Here is a 17,695-nt window from a genome sequence, read left to right as displayed (position 1 = left end):
GAGGAAATCCTAAGCAGGAGATTTCCACCCCCTCCCCGGCTCCAGCAGTTTTTTAATGACGTAATATGTGGGCTGAACTTGAGTCTACTGAGAACAAGAGGGAATCACTCTGCGGAGTACTGTGCTGTGCGGACAGTTTGTCAGCTGCGGCTGGTTACTGAAGCTTCTCCATGCTGCAAACAGCACAGCACAATGCATTCTCTGCTGGATTAGAGAAAGTCCACAGACAGCCCCAAATTACACAGGTGGCCTGTCAAAGTAGTACTACAAAACCAAGTTCCTTATTGCTTGGATTCAACGGTCAGAAAGAAAAATGCAGTTGCCACTGAAGTCAGAGACCAACAGACTTCTACACTGATCTTTTAGAGAGCAAGGGTAAGGACGAAGTTTCCGGATTTACTTTCCAGCAGACACAAAAGGTATTTTAATGTTTCTCTTATATTTATTCAAAATTCTATGTTAAATGCCTAATTTTCCTTTGTACTAGAAATTATGAGATCTCCCAAGGATCTCTAGAAGATGCTGATTTGCATCTGAAGGTTTTGTTTTGTATCTTTCTGTAGAAAAGTACTCATGATGGTTAATGTATTGCTGAGGTCTGAGCCAGAGTGACTATAGACAGATACATTCATGCTGGGTTTATGAAAACAAACGCTTCAGCGACACTAGGGAATCCCACAAGTAACTCATTAATGCCAAAGGCTCACGCAGCACAACAGTCAGCAACAAAGGACGTAAACTAAAGAACTTGTGAGCATGGCGAGTTTCTCTTCCGGACGTGTGTGTGTGTGTGTGTGTGTGTGTGTGTGTGTGTAAAGATGTGCACTGACTATTGGGATTTTCAAAGTATGGCTACAAAACAAAGCCAAGAGCCAGTTGGCTGAATGTTTGCAACAAAATCTCAATCACAACAGAACAAAACTCTTATGAGACTTTAAGTTAACCTATGACGGTATTTCTTGTTATGATTAATCATTTTAGAGTTTCCTAAATTTACCTACAACAGAAATTTCATTTTCACAACAGATTAAAACTGCTTCTAATTTGAATTAGTTACAAATAAATAATGCAAACCTGAGGTCAGGATTGAGAATATTAGGGTCACAGAATTAACAATACGAACTCAGGATTTAACTACTGGAAAAAGGTGAAAGGTCAAAAGCCTGTCTTAACTATACCTAAGATGCAGTGTTCCTGAATATTCTAGCGGGGCCTGTTAATCATAAGGGTTATGAAATTACTACTTACCAATAATAAGTTTCAACACCAAAAGACAGCCAAGTTTGTTATTATGATGGGAGGGTTCTCTGACTTTTATTAATCTTTAGAGGTAAGAATTTTCAACAAATAATGATAATGTTCAGTTTTGTTTTTTCAACTTCATTATTAAAACTCAATTCCGAGAGCTCTGTTAAATACATATTTTACAGGAAAGTCTGACAAAATTTCCATGTCATAGTCAATTCGAAACACTGTCATCTCTGTCATTGCTGGCCATGATAAAAGCAGGACCTCATTCAACACCAGGTCTTCTAATGCTTTAAGTAGGCATTGTGTGTTTGTGTGTGTGTGTATAGCACAGATAATGATTTGACTGTTTTGGAGACATTCCCAGGGCTATTCTCAGGTCAGTTCCTCAAACACACGTGACAATCAGGAAGGACTTCATCCACCTGGCCAGTATTTCTCCAGCTAACTTCATGTCTCAGGGCATTTATTTCTTGTCAGAGCAGCCATGAAGAGAAGCACTACTAAGAAAATGAATACAACTGCACAAACTTTTTCTTTCTTTCTAGAAACCAGCAGGCAAGGCGCAGATCCAAGCTTCAGTGTACTGTAACTAATTTGTAACATTCTCTTGGGACCTTGGAAAAACTTAACATAAACAGAAAGGTTTTACGAGGTAATGCAGAGTCACTCACGGATCTTTCACTTTTAAAACTGAGCATATGTGGGAAACATTAAATAAGAGGGCATTTTTAGAAAATGTCATAGTAAACAAATTTAAAAATCAGTTCTTTGCATGACATATGTAGTCTACCACTTATGAATGTGTCTTCTAACTCTGCTTGAAGGCCAAAGAGATCATCGCTGCTGTAATACGGAAGCATAAAACAAACACAACATAAGGAGCTTTTAATATCATCTTAGGTCGTATGACTGATTTTCTGAACCAAAGTAATGCAAGGCAGAATAGATCAAAGCACCAGAAAGTCCTCATGCTTTGATTTTAAAATTTCTTTGCCTAGGTAGCTTATTTCATTCTAGAAGGTATTTTACGAGTCAAGAGTTTATGTTCTATTATTAAAATGATACAAAGAGATTTAGAAAAAGTTATATATTTTTGCTGAGAGGCTAATGGCTTCTATTTTAACTGTTCCCTTTTTAAAAAAATAAAGTTACATTTAAATTACAAAAATTTCCTGTAAATATAAACTTGTCATCAGCTTTAGTATGGGTAACTCCTGGAGAGTAAAAGACACTCTGGAATGAAAAGCGTCTGGTTTGTATTTCCCACAGTGTCAGGAGAGTAGAGGACAGGACTCAACTCCTTGTCGTGTGCTTTTGCCACCAGTCAGCAACAGAGAAGGCTTTGATGTAAATGTTATTATTTCACCAAATAACTTCCCACACTCTTCCCATTCTTTGCTCCCTTTCATCATCTATCCTCTTTGAATACAGCACTAAACCACGGAGACTTGCTTTCAGAGTGCAGGTGGCAGCAGTCTCCAACAGCTCAGAGTGTGTCTGTGTGGTTCTACGTTAGACTATATAAACACCAACTGACGGAATCCATATGGCAGAGGAATGGCAGCAGCAAAGTAAGGGTCTAACAACAACAGCACCGACTTCAGAAGAGCGGCCTGCAAGTGCTTTTATACAACCAAGGAACAGGACAGGGAGGGTCACAAGCAGCACACACCAAGATGCCTTTTGTTATGACAGACATGATAGTACACAAGCTGCAGGATTAGTATTTGAATCCCACTTGTGTTTTCCTGTCTGGGACTTCTCTTTTTAAGTGATACTGCTTTTAGTTCCCTGATAGAAAGTAGTTTAGAAAGCAGAGCCAAAAGATGAAGTGGTTAATTAAAAGCACCAACGCTAGTGTCTTCTGCCTGGGCTGAAATTCAGACTCTAAGTCCCCACAGCCCCCACCCCACCCCAAGACAGGGTTTCTCTGTGTAGCTGTCCTGGAATTCATTCTGTAAAACAGGCTGGCCTTGAACTCAGAGATCCCTTTGCCTTCTGTGTGCTGGGATTAAAGGTGTGTATCAGAATCACCTGCCTCATTTGGTTATGAAGACAATGGCTTGCTAAGGGGCTAAAAGAGTGGTGTCTCCCTAAGAGCCCCCACTAGGTTACTGCTGTGTTGTTGGCACTAGGTATAAACAACTTGGGGTCTGGCTTCTGAAATCAAGAAACAAGGGCTGGGGTAGAAAAGCAGGTAAGAAAAGCCCCAGGGTGCCCACTGCTGGCCTTACAAACAGCAGACAGCATCAAGCTGCCATGGGAACAGCTTGCTCAGGAACCCATCTCATGGATCCGCTTTCCCCACTCCCTCCCCGCTCTACTGCACTGCTCATCTGGGAGTTAACTGAAGACAAAGGGAGGGGTCTAGGCTCTTGGAAGAGTTACAGTGCTGGATTCCGAGGAACAAGTACTTCTTATCTGCCACAGCCAACAGGACACAGTCCATGTGCACAGTCTGAAGTCTTGCTGCTACAGATACTGACTGAGGCCAGGGAACTCAAGATAGAGCTGTTTCTAATATTAGTGTGGCTTTGTCCTTCAATACACACACATGGGTGCAAAAAGGTTCTTTATATCCAACTTGGTAATGCTGTTGAAAATTAGGAATTCTTTTACTAAATACAACCCACTGGACTTTAACAGAAGACACCTGCTGAATCATCTATAAGCTCAGGGCACATGCACGACTGCAATCTGGAAACGCAATGACCTGCAGTGACTGCGAGCATCCTGTCTCCAGTCTCCAAAGCAGACACTGCAAAACCATGCGATGGTAAAACTGTTCACTTCTTATTAATCTGAAATGTTTGACTTGGTAGGTTAAAAAAAAAGTCGTGGTGCTTACTGTAAAACAACTTAACTAGTTTTATACAATACTATACTCTGAAACACTGACTAGTAAGATCACTTAGGAGACTGCAGTAGTAACCAGGCAATGCCTTAATTACTATCTTATACACATTATGTACTGTTTTCATAGTCGTGAGAGTGAGCTTTCTAAAGGAATGCACTTTTGGGCGGGGGGTCTTAACAGCTTTCATAGAACCTCAAAGTGTGCCTTTCACAGGATGGGCACTCATAAAAATCACTTCCATGAGTTTTGGAACAACAAAAAAAATGCAATATAAGGTGATGGCTGAAAGAGCTGCAAGAGATAGGGATCCCACCTTTAAACGCATACCAAAATACCAACTTAATAGTGAATTTAAGGATTCAAGTTAAATCTAATTTACTAATACAATCTCTCAGTGGTCCCTTAGATGCCCTGGCAGTTAGAATAAGAAAGTCCTCCACAGGTTCATGTACTTACACTCGGCCCTCAGCTGGTGGCGCTGTTTGTGGCAGTTTAGGAGATGCCCTTGGAGGAAGAACATCACTGGTGGTGGGGCCACTTCTAGGTCGCTGTCTTTACTCATGTGACCTCTCAGCTTCCTGCTCCTGCAACCAAGCCTCTCCACTAGGACAGCTCCCTCTTTCTCTGAAGTATAAACCAGGACATTTTCTTTCTCCCATATGTGGCTTCTGGTTACTGTTTTTTTATCATAGCAACAGAAAAGTAACCAATACAGAAGGTTTAAAAATGACTAGCTTAATCCACTGTACAAAACAATAGATTTCACAATATTTTTGTTCAAGTATATCATTTTGATAATTTTCATAAATCATTATCTCCTCTAGTTCTTTCCCCCAATAATTTCCTATTTTCATGTCAGATGTGAAAATCATATATGTCTATATAAAACCTAGGTTCCATGTATTTTTCCTTTTGGAGTCTGGCCTATTTTTCTTAGAAAGCTGACTCTAATTCCATCTATTTTTCTGCAAATGACTTAATTTTGTTCTTTATGGTTGAACCACTGTGTATATATGCCATGTTTTCTTCACACATCCTTCTCTTGGTGGATGATACTTGGATGATACTGTAACTCAGCTATAGTGAACGGTGTTGCGACAGGCAAAGGTGAGCAAATATTTCTGAAGTTTGTTGACTTGAGTCCTTCAAGACAGATATCCAGGAGTGAAATAGCTCAACCTCACGGCGTTTCTATTTCTCTTTCTCTTCTTTATGTTGTTTTTCTTTTTCAAGACAGGATTTCTCTGTGTAGCCTTGATTGTCCTGGGACTTGCTCTGTAGACCAGGCTAGCTTCGAACTCCCAGACACCAGCCTGCCTCTGCCTCCTGAGTGCTGAGATTAATGGCACTAATCGAGTCACTAACGCCTGGCTTGGCTGTTCTATTTCTTGTTTGAGGAACCTTTATATTGACTCCCATAGTGGCGATACTATTTTACTTTCCTACTACTTGTGTATAAAACGTGCCTTCATCCTCATCCTTGCCAGTATTTGTTATGTGTTTAATAGCCATTTTAGCAGGTTTGAGATGGAATCTCAATGTGATTTTTATCCTCATGTAAATTAATTCTTTTTACATTTTCTCTTCACTCAACTGCTTTCCCAAAGACGCTGTGGTACAACTTCATTTCAAAATGAAGGCTTTTGTCTGGACCCTTGGTGTGCTACTCTTTCTACTGAGCACTGATCATTGCAAAGGAGGGCAGTTCAGAATAAAAAAGATAACCCAAAGGAGATATCCCCGTGCCACAGATGGTAAAGAGGAAGCAAAGAAATGTTCATATACATTCTTGGTACCTGAACAAAAAATAACAGGGCCAATCTGTGTCAACACCAAAGGTCAAGATGCAGGTACTATTAAAGACATGATCACCAGGATGGACCTGGAGAACCTGAAGGATGTACTTTCCAGGCAGAAACGAGAGATAGACGTCCTGCAGCTGGTGGTGGATGTCGATGGGAACATCGTAAATGAGGTGAAGCTGCTGAGGAAGGAAAGCCGGAACATGAACTCTCGAGTCACTCAGCTCTACATGCAACTGTTACACGAGATCATCCGCAAAAGAGATAATTCACTGGAGCTCTCCCAGCTGGAAAACAGAATCCTCAACATCACCACAGAAATGCTGAGGATGGCAACAAGGTACAGGGACCTGGAGGTGAAATATGCTTCCTTGACTGATCTTGTCAATAACCAGTCTGTGACGATCACGTTGTTGGAAGAACAGTGCTTGAGGATATTTTCCCGACAAGACACCCACGTGTCTCCCCCTCTTGTTCAAGTTGTGCCACGACACATTCCTAACAGCCACCAGCACACGCCTGGTCTGCTAGGGGGAAATGAGATACAGAGGGACCCAGGATATCCCAGAGACTTAATGCCTCCACCAGATCTAGCAACAGCTCCCACAAAAAGTCCTTTCAAGATTCCAGCAGTAACTTTCATCAATGAAGGTGAGTTATCTCTTATTGGTCAAATGGGAGAATGAAGCTGGCATGCTACCCAATTCATGCAACAATACTCTTAAATAGCCCTTGTTCTTGTGTGGTGATATCATACATGTTCAATTAAAATTGCAATTTTTAAAAGCAGTATTAGGGTTTAATATAAAATATCTCTGTTCTCCCTGCTCTTAAGTTTCTAGGTGCTTACATAAAAAATTTTGGTTTTTTTCCCTGTGAAAAAGAACTCTTCCCTCCAAATTCTCACAATGGAGGCTGCTGTCAATGAGAAGAATGGCTACTGCAGCACTAACTGAGAGACCGCTCTGCACCTGAGCCTGCAGCCACAGCTCCACCTCCTACCATCCTTCAGAACCCTTTCTGCTTCCGCCTGTGCTCTTTCCCTAACCCTTATCTAAAAGAGTGTTTACCATCTTGCTCTCTTCCTCCTCCTCCAGCCTGCAATGGAGTGTTCGATCTCCACTCAGGAGTGTGACTCCTAACACCGCTCTGTGACTAATTAGATACTGGGTCTTGTTTTTCCCAACTTCAAAACATCTACACAAAACCTAGCTTTGTTATGTAAGGAAGAAAAGGGGCTCATATTTTCCAGGTGAAACAACCAAGGTTTTTGTCAACATTAAAAATCCCAACACTAATACTGAGAGCTCTACCTCAGTTTCTGAGTTCCTTCTTCTCATGGCTTTGCTGCTGAGTGTTGACCCTGGGGGGACCAGTAAACAAACAGATTCCTTTGTTTCTCTTTGTCCCTCTGATGTGAGCATCATCTTACAAGATGGCTCCTAAACCCTTTACAAGATGACAACTTCTTCCTTACACTGAACGGAAAACTCAGATGCCCAGAAGAACAATAGAAGCTATTTACTTATTGCAAAGGCAGGACATAAAAAAGGCCAGGAAGAAACAGCACAAGGTGGCAGTCCGCAGCAGTGGTGCCCACCAACATTTGATCCCTGCTTCTGGACTTCCACGGTCATGCTAGAGTCTTCTAATTTCCCTGGTTTTCCATTGACATCTTTCTTGTTCATACCGTGAACGAGCTGTCTTCAAGACACTCTTTTAGAGGTCCCCCACATCTCAAGATGTCAAGATCATCTGGGCTCTGCCTGCTCCTGAGTGGAGCACTGCCTCTTGGTTTAAGAGATGCGGGACTTCTGCATTAGGATAGTCTATTACTTCCTGTACCAAGGCTTCCTCTATTGAAATCTGGGTGATCAAGGTTTACCTCAAGGCTTTAGAGACTAATGCTGTGCCTTCCCAGACTCACAGACATTAATTAATAAATGGCTCTTTCTCTAAATCATGGGCCACTTCTTGAGTCTGTTTTCTATACCACACTACATACACTGGAGTTACTGTGATTTGTTTGTTTGCCTCCCTGCTGGACCAAGTTTGGCATGTTGTGAGCATTGTATTTGAAGAATGAGTAAGTAAGCCATAAAATAATTATTTGGTCAAACCAACGTTTTCCTGCTAGAAGTAATTATCACGGCAAAAATAGCAGAGGCATAAGCATCCTTTGTACATATCCATATACCATACATCTGCTTATTAATTCTCTACAAAAAGAAAAAGTCTCATTTTCTCATTTTCCTTTCATGTGTTTCCTTCATAAAAATGTTTCAATAAAGCAAATCTACTTTCTTTCTTGCATTCTGCGACTTCTGTCCATTCAAATAAGGCCGAGATCAAATGATGCAAACTGAAGGTCCTCCTTGAAGCCCTTGCCGACCTCCACAGGCCTGGAGGTGTCTGCAATGCACACATGCTTGAGTTATATTTTACCTTTACAAGAACCCACAGCACATCTAGGGGAAGTGCATTCTAAAACAGAAGCCTCTTTCTGGCAGTTGGATACCATGTCTCAAGTGTAGGTGCTAACACATTAGATGATTTGATAACACAGAGCCTCAAAGTGATTAATCTAAAGACTTTCATGAAAACAAGTGTTAAGAGCAGAAACCATACGGGTATCATTAAATTAGGTAAATAATCATCATTAATTAGTGAGCCAAACCCTTTAATTTTCAAAGACATGTACAAAATTATCCACTAGGTCTAGAAAAGAAAAAGCATTGACCTTTACCATCCTTTTTAAAACTTATGTTTTATTAAGCTCTTAATGTATACGATTTATCAGTATGGTAGTTCATATGTAATTTACAGAAAGCTAACTGAGCTGCATTTTATCAAGCTATGGCAGGTACAATTACAGAAATGCAGCTGCTCTCAGTTTTCTAGGTCAATGGCGTCACCACTTTTAGCAGAAACAATGATGTATGTATTTATTTATATAACAAGTCAAGAAAATGCTGTACAAAATGAAAACATCATCTTGTAGGTTTTTTATACATGGAACTTCAGTACAACAAACCCGTGCTCAAATCTCAGCTGTTACTTCAGGTCCTTGCCCCACGTTCTGCTGAAACGAAATCAAAATGCTTACCACACTGTTTCACCTCCCACTTCACCTCAAGGGTGCTTAGCTATCTCTGGACCTGTTTTTTTTTTTTTTTTTTTTTTTTTTTTGGTTTTTTTCGAGACAGGGTTTCTCTGTAGCTTTGGAGCCTGTCCTGGAACTAGCTCTTGTAGACCAGGCTGGTCTCGAACTCACAGAGATCCGCCTGCCTCTGCCTCCCGAGTGCTGGGATTAAAGGCGTGTGCCACCACCGCCCGGCTTATCTCTGGACCTGGAAACAGTCTAGCCTGTACTAGATTCAGAAAACATAATTCTTTTAAATTTAAAAAAAAAATCCCATTTGTGTAAGTGTGGTAAAAGGTTAGCACTGGGCATCCTCCCTGACTGAGCTCCACCTTTCTGAGATCGGGGCTTTCATTAAATGTAAAGTTGATTTGGTTAAAGTGGCTGGCCAATGAGCTACAGGGACCTTCCTGTCTCTGACCTCCAACCCAGCGCTGAGATTACAGACATTGCCTAGTTTTTACAGGAACACTGGGGATCCAAATTCAGGTCCTTGTACAGGAGGAAAGTTACAAACTAAAGCTTCTATCCACCCCTCAGAAAAGATACATCTTAAAATAACAATAGAAAACTGAAGAAATTCTGAAAATGATGATCATCAGAATTGAGAGTCCCCAGATGGGTTCAAACCACGATGCCCAGTGAAAGATAAAGTCCCTGTCTGTGAGTGAACAAACACATCACCATGTATCAGCAGACGGATAAAGGCATGCGACTTCTCTCCCTGTAGGAATTAAAGTTCCCACTCTCTCTGACATGTAATTCTTCTCTGGCCTGACTACAACACATGCTTCTATATCGTGAAGTTGTTCTTACATTATCAAGGAAAAGAAAAAGGAGAGAATTAATGGGATTCTCCACAAGCGCAGTAGTATTTTGTGCCATATGTAATGCAGGAGAATTCAGAGTATGCTTATGGCTAAAGTCAGCTGTTATTTTCAGTTTATGAGTTTTTATAACTTGTGGGTTTTCAGTAATGTCTTATTCTCTGTGGTAGAAATGACTATATCCTAACCTTTGATGAGCCATACTGAACATCTTCATGAGCACGTATGTACTACAAAAAAAGTACTGAAGTCATTTAGTACATACTTCTGCACGTGAAGACCAGGAACAAACAGAGAAAAGAAGGGACTGAAAGTGACTGGTGACAACTGTTCTGTTAAGTACCATGCACTGAGCAGAAATAAGCACGATGTATACACTCCAACTGAGCACTTGAGGCTGAGGCAGGAGGATCTGGAAACCAAGGCCTGTCAAAGAAAAAGGGAGGGAAACCTCTAAATACTCTGACTGAAACCCTCAAATCCACTCATGACTTGAAAAGAAAAAACTAAACCAGTTAAGACGACAAGGGCTGTACCTCCAGCATTTGAGAGACTGAGCCAGGATGGTTGTGATTCTAAGACATGCTTGTACTACACACCCCACCACTCCCAGGTCAACCTGGGTTACACAGTGAACCCATTTAAAAATAATAATAAAAAAAAAAAACAATTTCAGTAAACTAGGGAAGCAAAGAACATTTAAAGTGATTGTCTTGAGGCTGTCATAATGAATGCAAAATTAAGAAAACCTTAAAAGAGAAAAAAGGAGCCAAACAAATTGAGAGGAAAAAATGCGATACCTATTGTAACCTTAAAGCATTTTTTACTTTTATGTTTAAACATTTTAAACATTTTTTCAGGTTATCTTATTTTTTTACTAGTAATCTATAGCACAGACACAATTTAAAAAATTGTAAGTTACATATGAAATATAAAAATGTGGAGTAGAGAATTTGACACTCGATTTTTCATACTTTTCTATTTCCTTGAATTTAAAGTGAAGAGGCTGATTCATTTTTTACAAGCTTGACTGATGCTTCAGACATCAAGTCTGAAGAACAACACATGGCATCGCCATCCTCAGGGCAACCCAGAAGGAAGAGCTCACACTTCCCACCCAAGAATCCCCTCCAATGACAGAAACACTGAGCACTTACATAATAAAATTATCTTAGGAAGCTCAAATGGGGACAGCACTATGTTCTCAGCACAATGTATGTAACATATTTCTCAAAATTTAAGTAATTCTATTATAATTATAGAACAGAATTTTTAAAAGAACTTTGACTAAATTATTTGCAGATATTTAAAGGTTATGTCAGAATTTAAAAGTAGTAAAAAATTAACAAATGGCTTTAAAAACTTTTGTCTTTATTTGACATGTTTATTTCTGAATCATAATTTATGCACAAATGGCTTTAAAAACTTTTGTCTTTATTTGACATGTTTATTTCTGAATCATAATTTGTGCACACTTTTAAAATAAAAGGCTTTAAACCCTTGTGCAGGATGAAACATTCGGCAGAACTAGAGAGTATTTTCTCTGGACTCCACAACGTACAAATCAGACTACAAATGATTAACATCATGTTCTGTCCTTTTTAAAAAGTTGAAAATCTTAGCTGGCTAAAAATAGAATGTCTAGGAGGCAAGAGCCCATGTGACTGACAACCTGAGATCAGTCCCCAGGACCTACATGATGGAAGGAGACCTTGCTCCTGCAGGTTGTCCTCTGACGTTTGTGCACAGAATAAAATACAGAATGGCTGGAACCATGGAACAAAAGGGCAAACACTCTGTAGCAACTCAGAACATTTACCCGGGAACAGAAGACAAGCGAGTGAGTGAGGGCTTAGCACCACCTCACATGACCTTGACAACCACTATCAGTGCAACAGCAAAGCCAATACAGGGTCACTGGGCAGCCATGATAGGAAATCATTTTTAGCTGTAACTCAGACAGTATTTTAGGAAGACAGTTAGGCCAACATTCCTACAATTTTTTCTCCTAGTTTGAAGGTAGGGTCTGTTGAAGCGAGGCCAGTCCAGGATGCACTGCGCGCACCTTGCACTTGTAGCAAACGTCTGGCCTTGGCCTCCAGAGTACTGGGATTAAAGGTTGTGACTCAAAACCTGGCCTGAAGCGTATCTTTAGCATGTGAGGGAAGTGAGGAAGTTTGGGGGATTGCATTTTCTTTATTCCAGAGCTTCTTAGCATTTTATGAATGAGTTCCCAAACGGGAAACACAATACTCACTACTGCTAAAGCACTCCACTTCCACTGAAAACATAAACTGTGTGTCTCCTGAAATAAAGTTCAGACACTGTAAGTCTGGCAACAGGAAAATGTTTAGTAGTACCAGCAGATCAATCCTGCAGCATTTTGTAAGCATTAAAAAAAAAAAAGAGTAAAGCTAATAAAGACAAAGTCATTTAGGACAATTTAATTATTATAGCAAAAATCAGAAGAAACTTTAATGTTCATGTGATAGAGGAAGAAAACCGAAGTACCAGTGACTACATAAGTGTAAGAATAAAGGCCACAGCTTTCAAGGAAACACCTGTTAAATATGAAAGACAACATAATACTCTTTGTGTTTTAGGAGAGCAAATTTATAAATACAAAGCAGAAAAGAATGGGAGATGGAACAAGTTAAGGCTTTGGGTAGTGGGACTGAAGTCACCCTTTCATTTAGCTTTAATATATATTTTAAATTTAGTTTCTGTAACTTGTACAGAGCATTATGCATACAGCAGATAAAATGTGGTTGTTGTAAAGAAAGCCATGAAGGTAAGAACTATTTAATACTTTTCTTTTACATTTCTCAACAATCAACATTTAAATTACAGGACCATTCAAAGACTGTCAGCAAGCGAAGGAAGCTGGGCACTCGACCAGCGGGATTTACATGATTAAACCTGAGAACAGCAATGGTCTGATGCAGCTATGGTGCGACAACAGTCTGGATCCTGGGGGCTGGACTGTTATTCAGAAAAGAACAGATGGCTCTGTCAATTTCTTCAGAAACTGGGAAAATTATAAGGTAAGTGAGGGCAGGAAGATGCAAGCAGGTCTTGCAGGGCAGTAAACAGGCCATGCAGTAAAACATAACTGTCCCTATGATTTTCATTGTCTAGCAAAAGGTTTATACCCATCTCTAGCTGTACAGCTAAAGTCAAAATGTGAAAATAAAACCTGAGATCCTTTTCTATGGATACCTTATACACACACGCACATTTTACAAAGATAACTTAATTCCACTTTAACAATTTTAAACCTATTTATTTGTATGAGCATGTTTTGTCTGCATTTATTATGTACACAATATATATACAGTGTCCTGAGAAGAGGATATCAGATCCCTTGGAACTGGAGTTTCAGGTAGTTGTGCACTGCCATGTGGGTGCTGGGAATCAAAACCAGCGAGTACTCTTAAACACTAAGCCATATCTCCTGTCCTTCAATTACACTTTTTATGTAACTCATTTCTGTTTATAATATTGTAGTATTTAAGCAATAACGAAGTATACACTTTCTAAAAATTGACCGCTTCTTGGACTATTTTTAAGTGTCTATCATGACATGGATGGTAGGGCTACGCACACAATCAGATTTCTAGGAAGAACCAGATGATGTAATACCAATTAGAGGAGGTACAGCTGGTCTACTGGTAATTCTGATGTTCATAACGGTAATTTGTGAGGGAGATATGTATGTATATACCATCAGTAAGGACAGCAGACAAGGAAGAGTAGATTTTCTAGAGTGCTAACTCCTTGTTTCAAAACTGTGAAGTAACCATGGGTCATGTGCTTACTTGGTCTTAGGAAAAATTTTAGTAGCAGTTAAGGATGAAACCTTAATATATCTAGATCAGAAATGATGGAAATTTCTGAACAAGTTACTGCTACAACAGGACACAGGGACACGGACACATGGACGCGCGTGCGCGCGCGCGCACACACACACACACACACACACACACACACCTACCTTCCTTGCAGTCTTTTTGAAGGCAAACCTTCAGTGTTAGTATGAAGTTTACTAAATCTATTCTGTTACAAACTTGCAATGTCAAATGCTTATTAAAATAAGGTAGTCCATTTCTTTCAGATTGCAATTTACGATTTTCACAGGGAGAACTTTAGAGATTACTACAATATTTTTTTACTTACAATAAAATTAAAGATTATTTGTTCTAACACACTATCATTTTGATTGAACAATGGTCACGGTTTTATATATGCACTGTCTGCCTAACATTGAAACAATATACACATACTTTGAGGACACACAGTTCTGGATGAGGGAGTGATGAGGAACCTTTTTGAAGGACTGAGGTAGTTCAGTCAGCTTTTAGTAGCTATCAATAAATTTTGTGGCCTTTTGCCTTTACTCTTTTTGTATGTAGCACTTGAAGTTACATAAATTAGTATGGACATTAAGATAAAGCAAAGAAGAAGAAAGTGACAGTGTAGCCCTGAAATAAATTTACAGAAATAAGGCAGTCTACCACAGAAGTCAAATTACCCTAAGTAAACAGTATCCTCACTCTACTCAGTCTTTAAAAAAAACTTGGTGGGTGGGGTTGAGACAGGGTTTTTCTGTGCAATAGTCCTGGCTGTCCTGGAGCTAGCTCTTGTAGACCAGGCTGGCCTTGAACTCATAGAGATTCCCCCTGCCTCTAGTACTGGGATTGAAGGCGTGTGCCACCACCACCAGGCATAAACTTAACTTGTAGCTGTAGTGACATTTACTATCTTTATACTTATCTATATGTTCCTGTTTCTGTGTTTATTAACAGAAAGGGTTTGGAAACATTGATGGAGAGTACTGGCTCGGACTGGACAATATTTATAAGCTCAGTAATCAAGACAATTATAAGTTGCTGATTGAATTAGAAGACTGGAGTGAGAAGAAGGTCTATGCAGAATATAGCAGCTTTCGTCTGGAACCCGAGAGTGAATCCTACAGACTGCGCTTGGGAACTTACCAGGGGAATGCAGGGGATTCTATGATGTGGCATAATGGCAAACAATTCACCACACTGGACAGAGATAAAGATATGTATACAGGTAAAACAACCAAACTGCTGTACAATCACCACGTTCTGTGCATTAAGTAACACCAGCATACTAAAGTGTATTACATGCTTCTCAAATCTCAGAAAGGTTATTTTGGACATAGTCAAAGGGAATATAATATAACTTTGTCTTTAGGATTTCTAAGGCAACCCCAGTGTTCTCTGGAAAGCAAGGTCTGAGAGAACTAAAACAAAACCAAGCTACATCCTCTTGGGAATGAAACTCTGCCTAACACTTACAAACTAGCTGGACAGGTACCATATGCCAGGAACTGTACATGTTGGAGATTCAGCAAGGAAATAAACTTCTCCCCTTAGGAGCTTCCCTCCAAGAGGAGACAAAATAATGTAAATAAGTTACTTTATTTATATTATTTTTCCTGTAAATATTTTGTCTGATAAATATTCTTAGAAAATGGAGACCAAGCAATGTTTCTTCATTTCTTTTTCTGTTGCTCTGATAAAACACTGACAAAACCAACTCACGGTGCAGGGAAAGGCTGAGGGGCTCAGCTCAGCTTACAACTCCAAGTTCAGCATAGCAAGGAAGTCCTGCAGCAGGAGCTTGAGGGAGCTGGTGACATCAAACTCGTAATCAAGAGCACAGAGCCAGGAAAGTATGCATGCTACTGGCGCAGCTTGCTTTCCTCACTCCCGTGCAACTCAGACCTCTGCCTAGGGAATGTTAACCACCCACAGCAGGCGGAGCTTCCCACCTCAATTAACTTAACCAAGGTTAACTCCAAGAACATGCCACAGGCCAGCCTAACCTCCACAGGGCCCAAAGACCCCCAAGAAGACACGCACAGGCCAGCCTAACCTCCATAGTCACCATGACCCCCAAGAACACGCCCACAGGCCAGCCTAACCTCCATAGTCCCCATGACCCCCAAGAACATGCCCACAGGCCAGCCTAACCTCCATAGTCCCCATGACACCCAAGAACATGCCCACAGGCCAGCCTGACCTCCATAGTCCCCATGACACCCAAGAACATGCCCACAGGCCAGCCTGACCTCCACATTCCTTAGTGACCCTCAAGAACACACCCAAAGGTCAGCCTAACCTCCATGGTCCCAATGAGATCCCTTCCCAGGGGATTGTAGGGTATGTCACCTTGGCAGTAGGGAACAGAACTTGGCAGTCATCAAAGCTGTTTCATAATGAGATTCAGATGATGACATCACATAAGAGCCTTTCCTGGACAGCTTATTAAACATTATTACTTTACCTAGCAGCACACTAAGCACTATTTTAATTTATTTCTTACTGGCAAAAGAAGAGGAGGAGAGACAGGACTGGAAAAGCTACCTTTCTGTTCACAAATTCTTTAAGCACCAGCTAGGCTATTTTTAGACTTCAATTTTCTCTCAAGCTCTACCATCTCCCTTAGTAAATCCTGTCTATCTCTCCTTTCTCTTCCTCTGTATATTTCTTACACAAAATCACTGAATTTTATCTACTCTATTGTGAAGAAAATAAAATTTTATGTAAATGTATAAAGTAGGCATAAAGTGAAATGAGTAAGGTGATCCCAGTGGCATGAGCAGAGAGGAGAGAACCGGGATGGACACAAATGGAGACAGCTGGCACACACCCCTGACAGGGTGCAGAGTGCCGTGTGTGGATGGACTTGAACTTCAATGTCTATTTCTCCCGCAGGAAACTGTGCCCACTTTCACAAAGGAGGCTGGTGGTACAACGCCTGTGCACACTCTAACCTCAACGGAGTATGGTACAGAGGAGGCCATTATAGAAGCAAGCACCAAGATGGAATTTTCTGGGCTGAATACAGAGGCGGGTCATACTCCTTGAAGGCAGTTCAGATGATGATCAAGCCTATTGACTGAAGACAGTCTCCAAAGAAATGACACAGAACTTCACTTTTTGGTTCCCCAAATGTAAACACTACATGTTACTTGGTACAATTTATTTTTACAGATACAATTTGTAAACTAAATTGTACTGTGACTGAAAGAATTATCTGTGAAAACAGCTCCATTTTTCTTTAAGATGCTACAGAAGATTATTTGTATGCAAATCCGTGTTATTTTAAAAACTATATTGACTTAATACAGGTAAATGTAAATATATGCCATGAAGTAAAACAAATTTTAGCTTTATTTTGAATCAAATTCAAATACATGCTTAAGATACTTAATGATTTATTTAAAAAATAACATTGCTCTAACTTTCAGTGAAAAAGATAATTTTAATATTTTAGTCATGCAGTTCATTTTATTTATGAAAATACAGACAGGAAATTAGGGAAAGATCTCTAGTTTTGCCACTAAAATACGTTTTTCCACTGAATAAAAATTTATTAAATTGAATTACATTTTTTACTTGTAATCATTTTCTTCCAGTAATTTAGGACACAAAGTACAATATGTATCACTTTAAAATGCATAAATAACACCCTCATTTCTTAAAAGGAAAATGCCAAAAACAGATTAATTTCTTGACATTCATTATATGCTAATATCAAAATCATTTTATATAATGACAAAAGCAGTAGAAAAATGATATTACAAAACAGAATATTCAGTATACCACTTCTAATATATATATATATATATATATATATATATATATATCTGAATTATGATGTTACATGTATTAATTACTCCCTTATCCCATTTATTGAACTTTACCTTAAAACATCTAGCTGCAGGCTAGGGGTACAGCTCAGTGGGAGAGTATATGCCTGGTATGTATCAAGGACTAAGTTT

The 17,695-nt window shown here is 39.7% G+C and overlaps 2 protein-coding genes across 6 annotated transcripts in view; one reads left to right on the top strand and one right to left on the bottom strand.

Moving 5' to 3' along the window:
- Nucleotides 1-17,695, bottom strand: part of Ralgps2 (Ral GEF with PH domain and SH3 binding motif 2) — a 143,790-nt gene that overhangs the window by 42,550 nt on the left and 83,545 nt on the right. The gene's annotated exons all lie outside the window — the stretch shown is intronic.
- Nucleotides 126-17,398, top strand: Angptl1 (angiopoietin like 1). The gene is made up of 5 exons (XM_041662285.1): nucleotides 126-419; nucleotides 5,716-6,561; nucleotides 12,730-12,923; nucleotides 14,685-14,955; nucleotides 16,626-17,398. The coding sequence occupies exons 2-5, from the start codon at nucleotides 5,742-5,744 to the stop codon at nucleotides 16,811-16,813; spliced, it is 1,473 nt and encodes a 490-aa protein (XP_041518219.1). The 5' UTR covers nucleotides 126-419; nucleotides 5,716-5,741; the 3' UTR covers nucleotides 16,814-17,398.

Source organism: Microtus oregoni, unplaced genomic scaffold (genome assembly GCF_018167655.1).
Source record: "Microtus oregoni isolate MIOR12 unplaced genomic scaffold, Mior012 000013F_ref0000133, whole genome shotgun sequence".
NCBI lineage: Eukaryota > Metazoa > Chordata > Mammalia > Rodentia > Cricetidae > Microtus > Microtus oregoni.
Note: the sequence above shows the minus strand (reverse complement) of the source record. Positions and strands in the feature narration are given on the sequence as shown.

Coding starts and splice junctions, on each gene's coding strand:
- Angptl1 (XM_041662285.1), top strand. CDS start 5,742: ATGAAGGCTTTTGTCTGGACCCTTGGTGTGCTACTCTTTCTACTGAGC. Junction 6,562..12,729: donor AGTAACTTTCATCAATGAAG/GTGAGTTATCTC, acceptor TTTAAATTACAG/GACCATTCAAAGACTGTCAG. Junction 14,956..16,625: donor AGATAAAGATATGTATACAG/GTAAAACAACCA, acceptor TTTCTCCCGCAG/GAAACTGTGCCCACTTTCAC.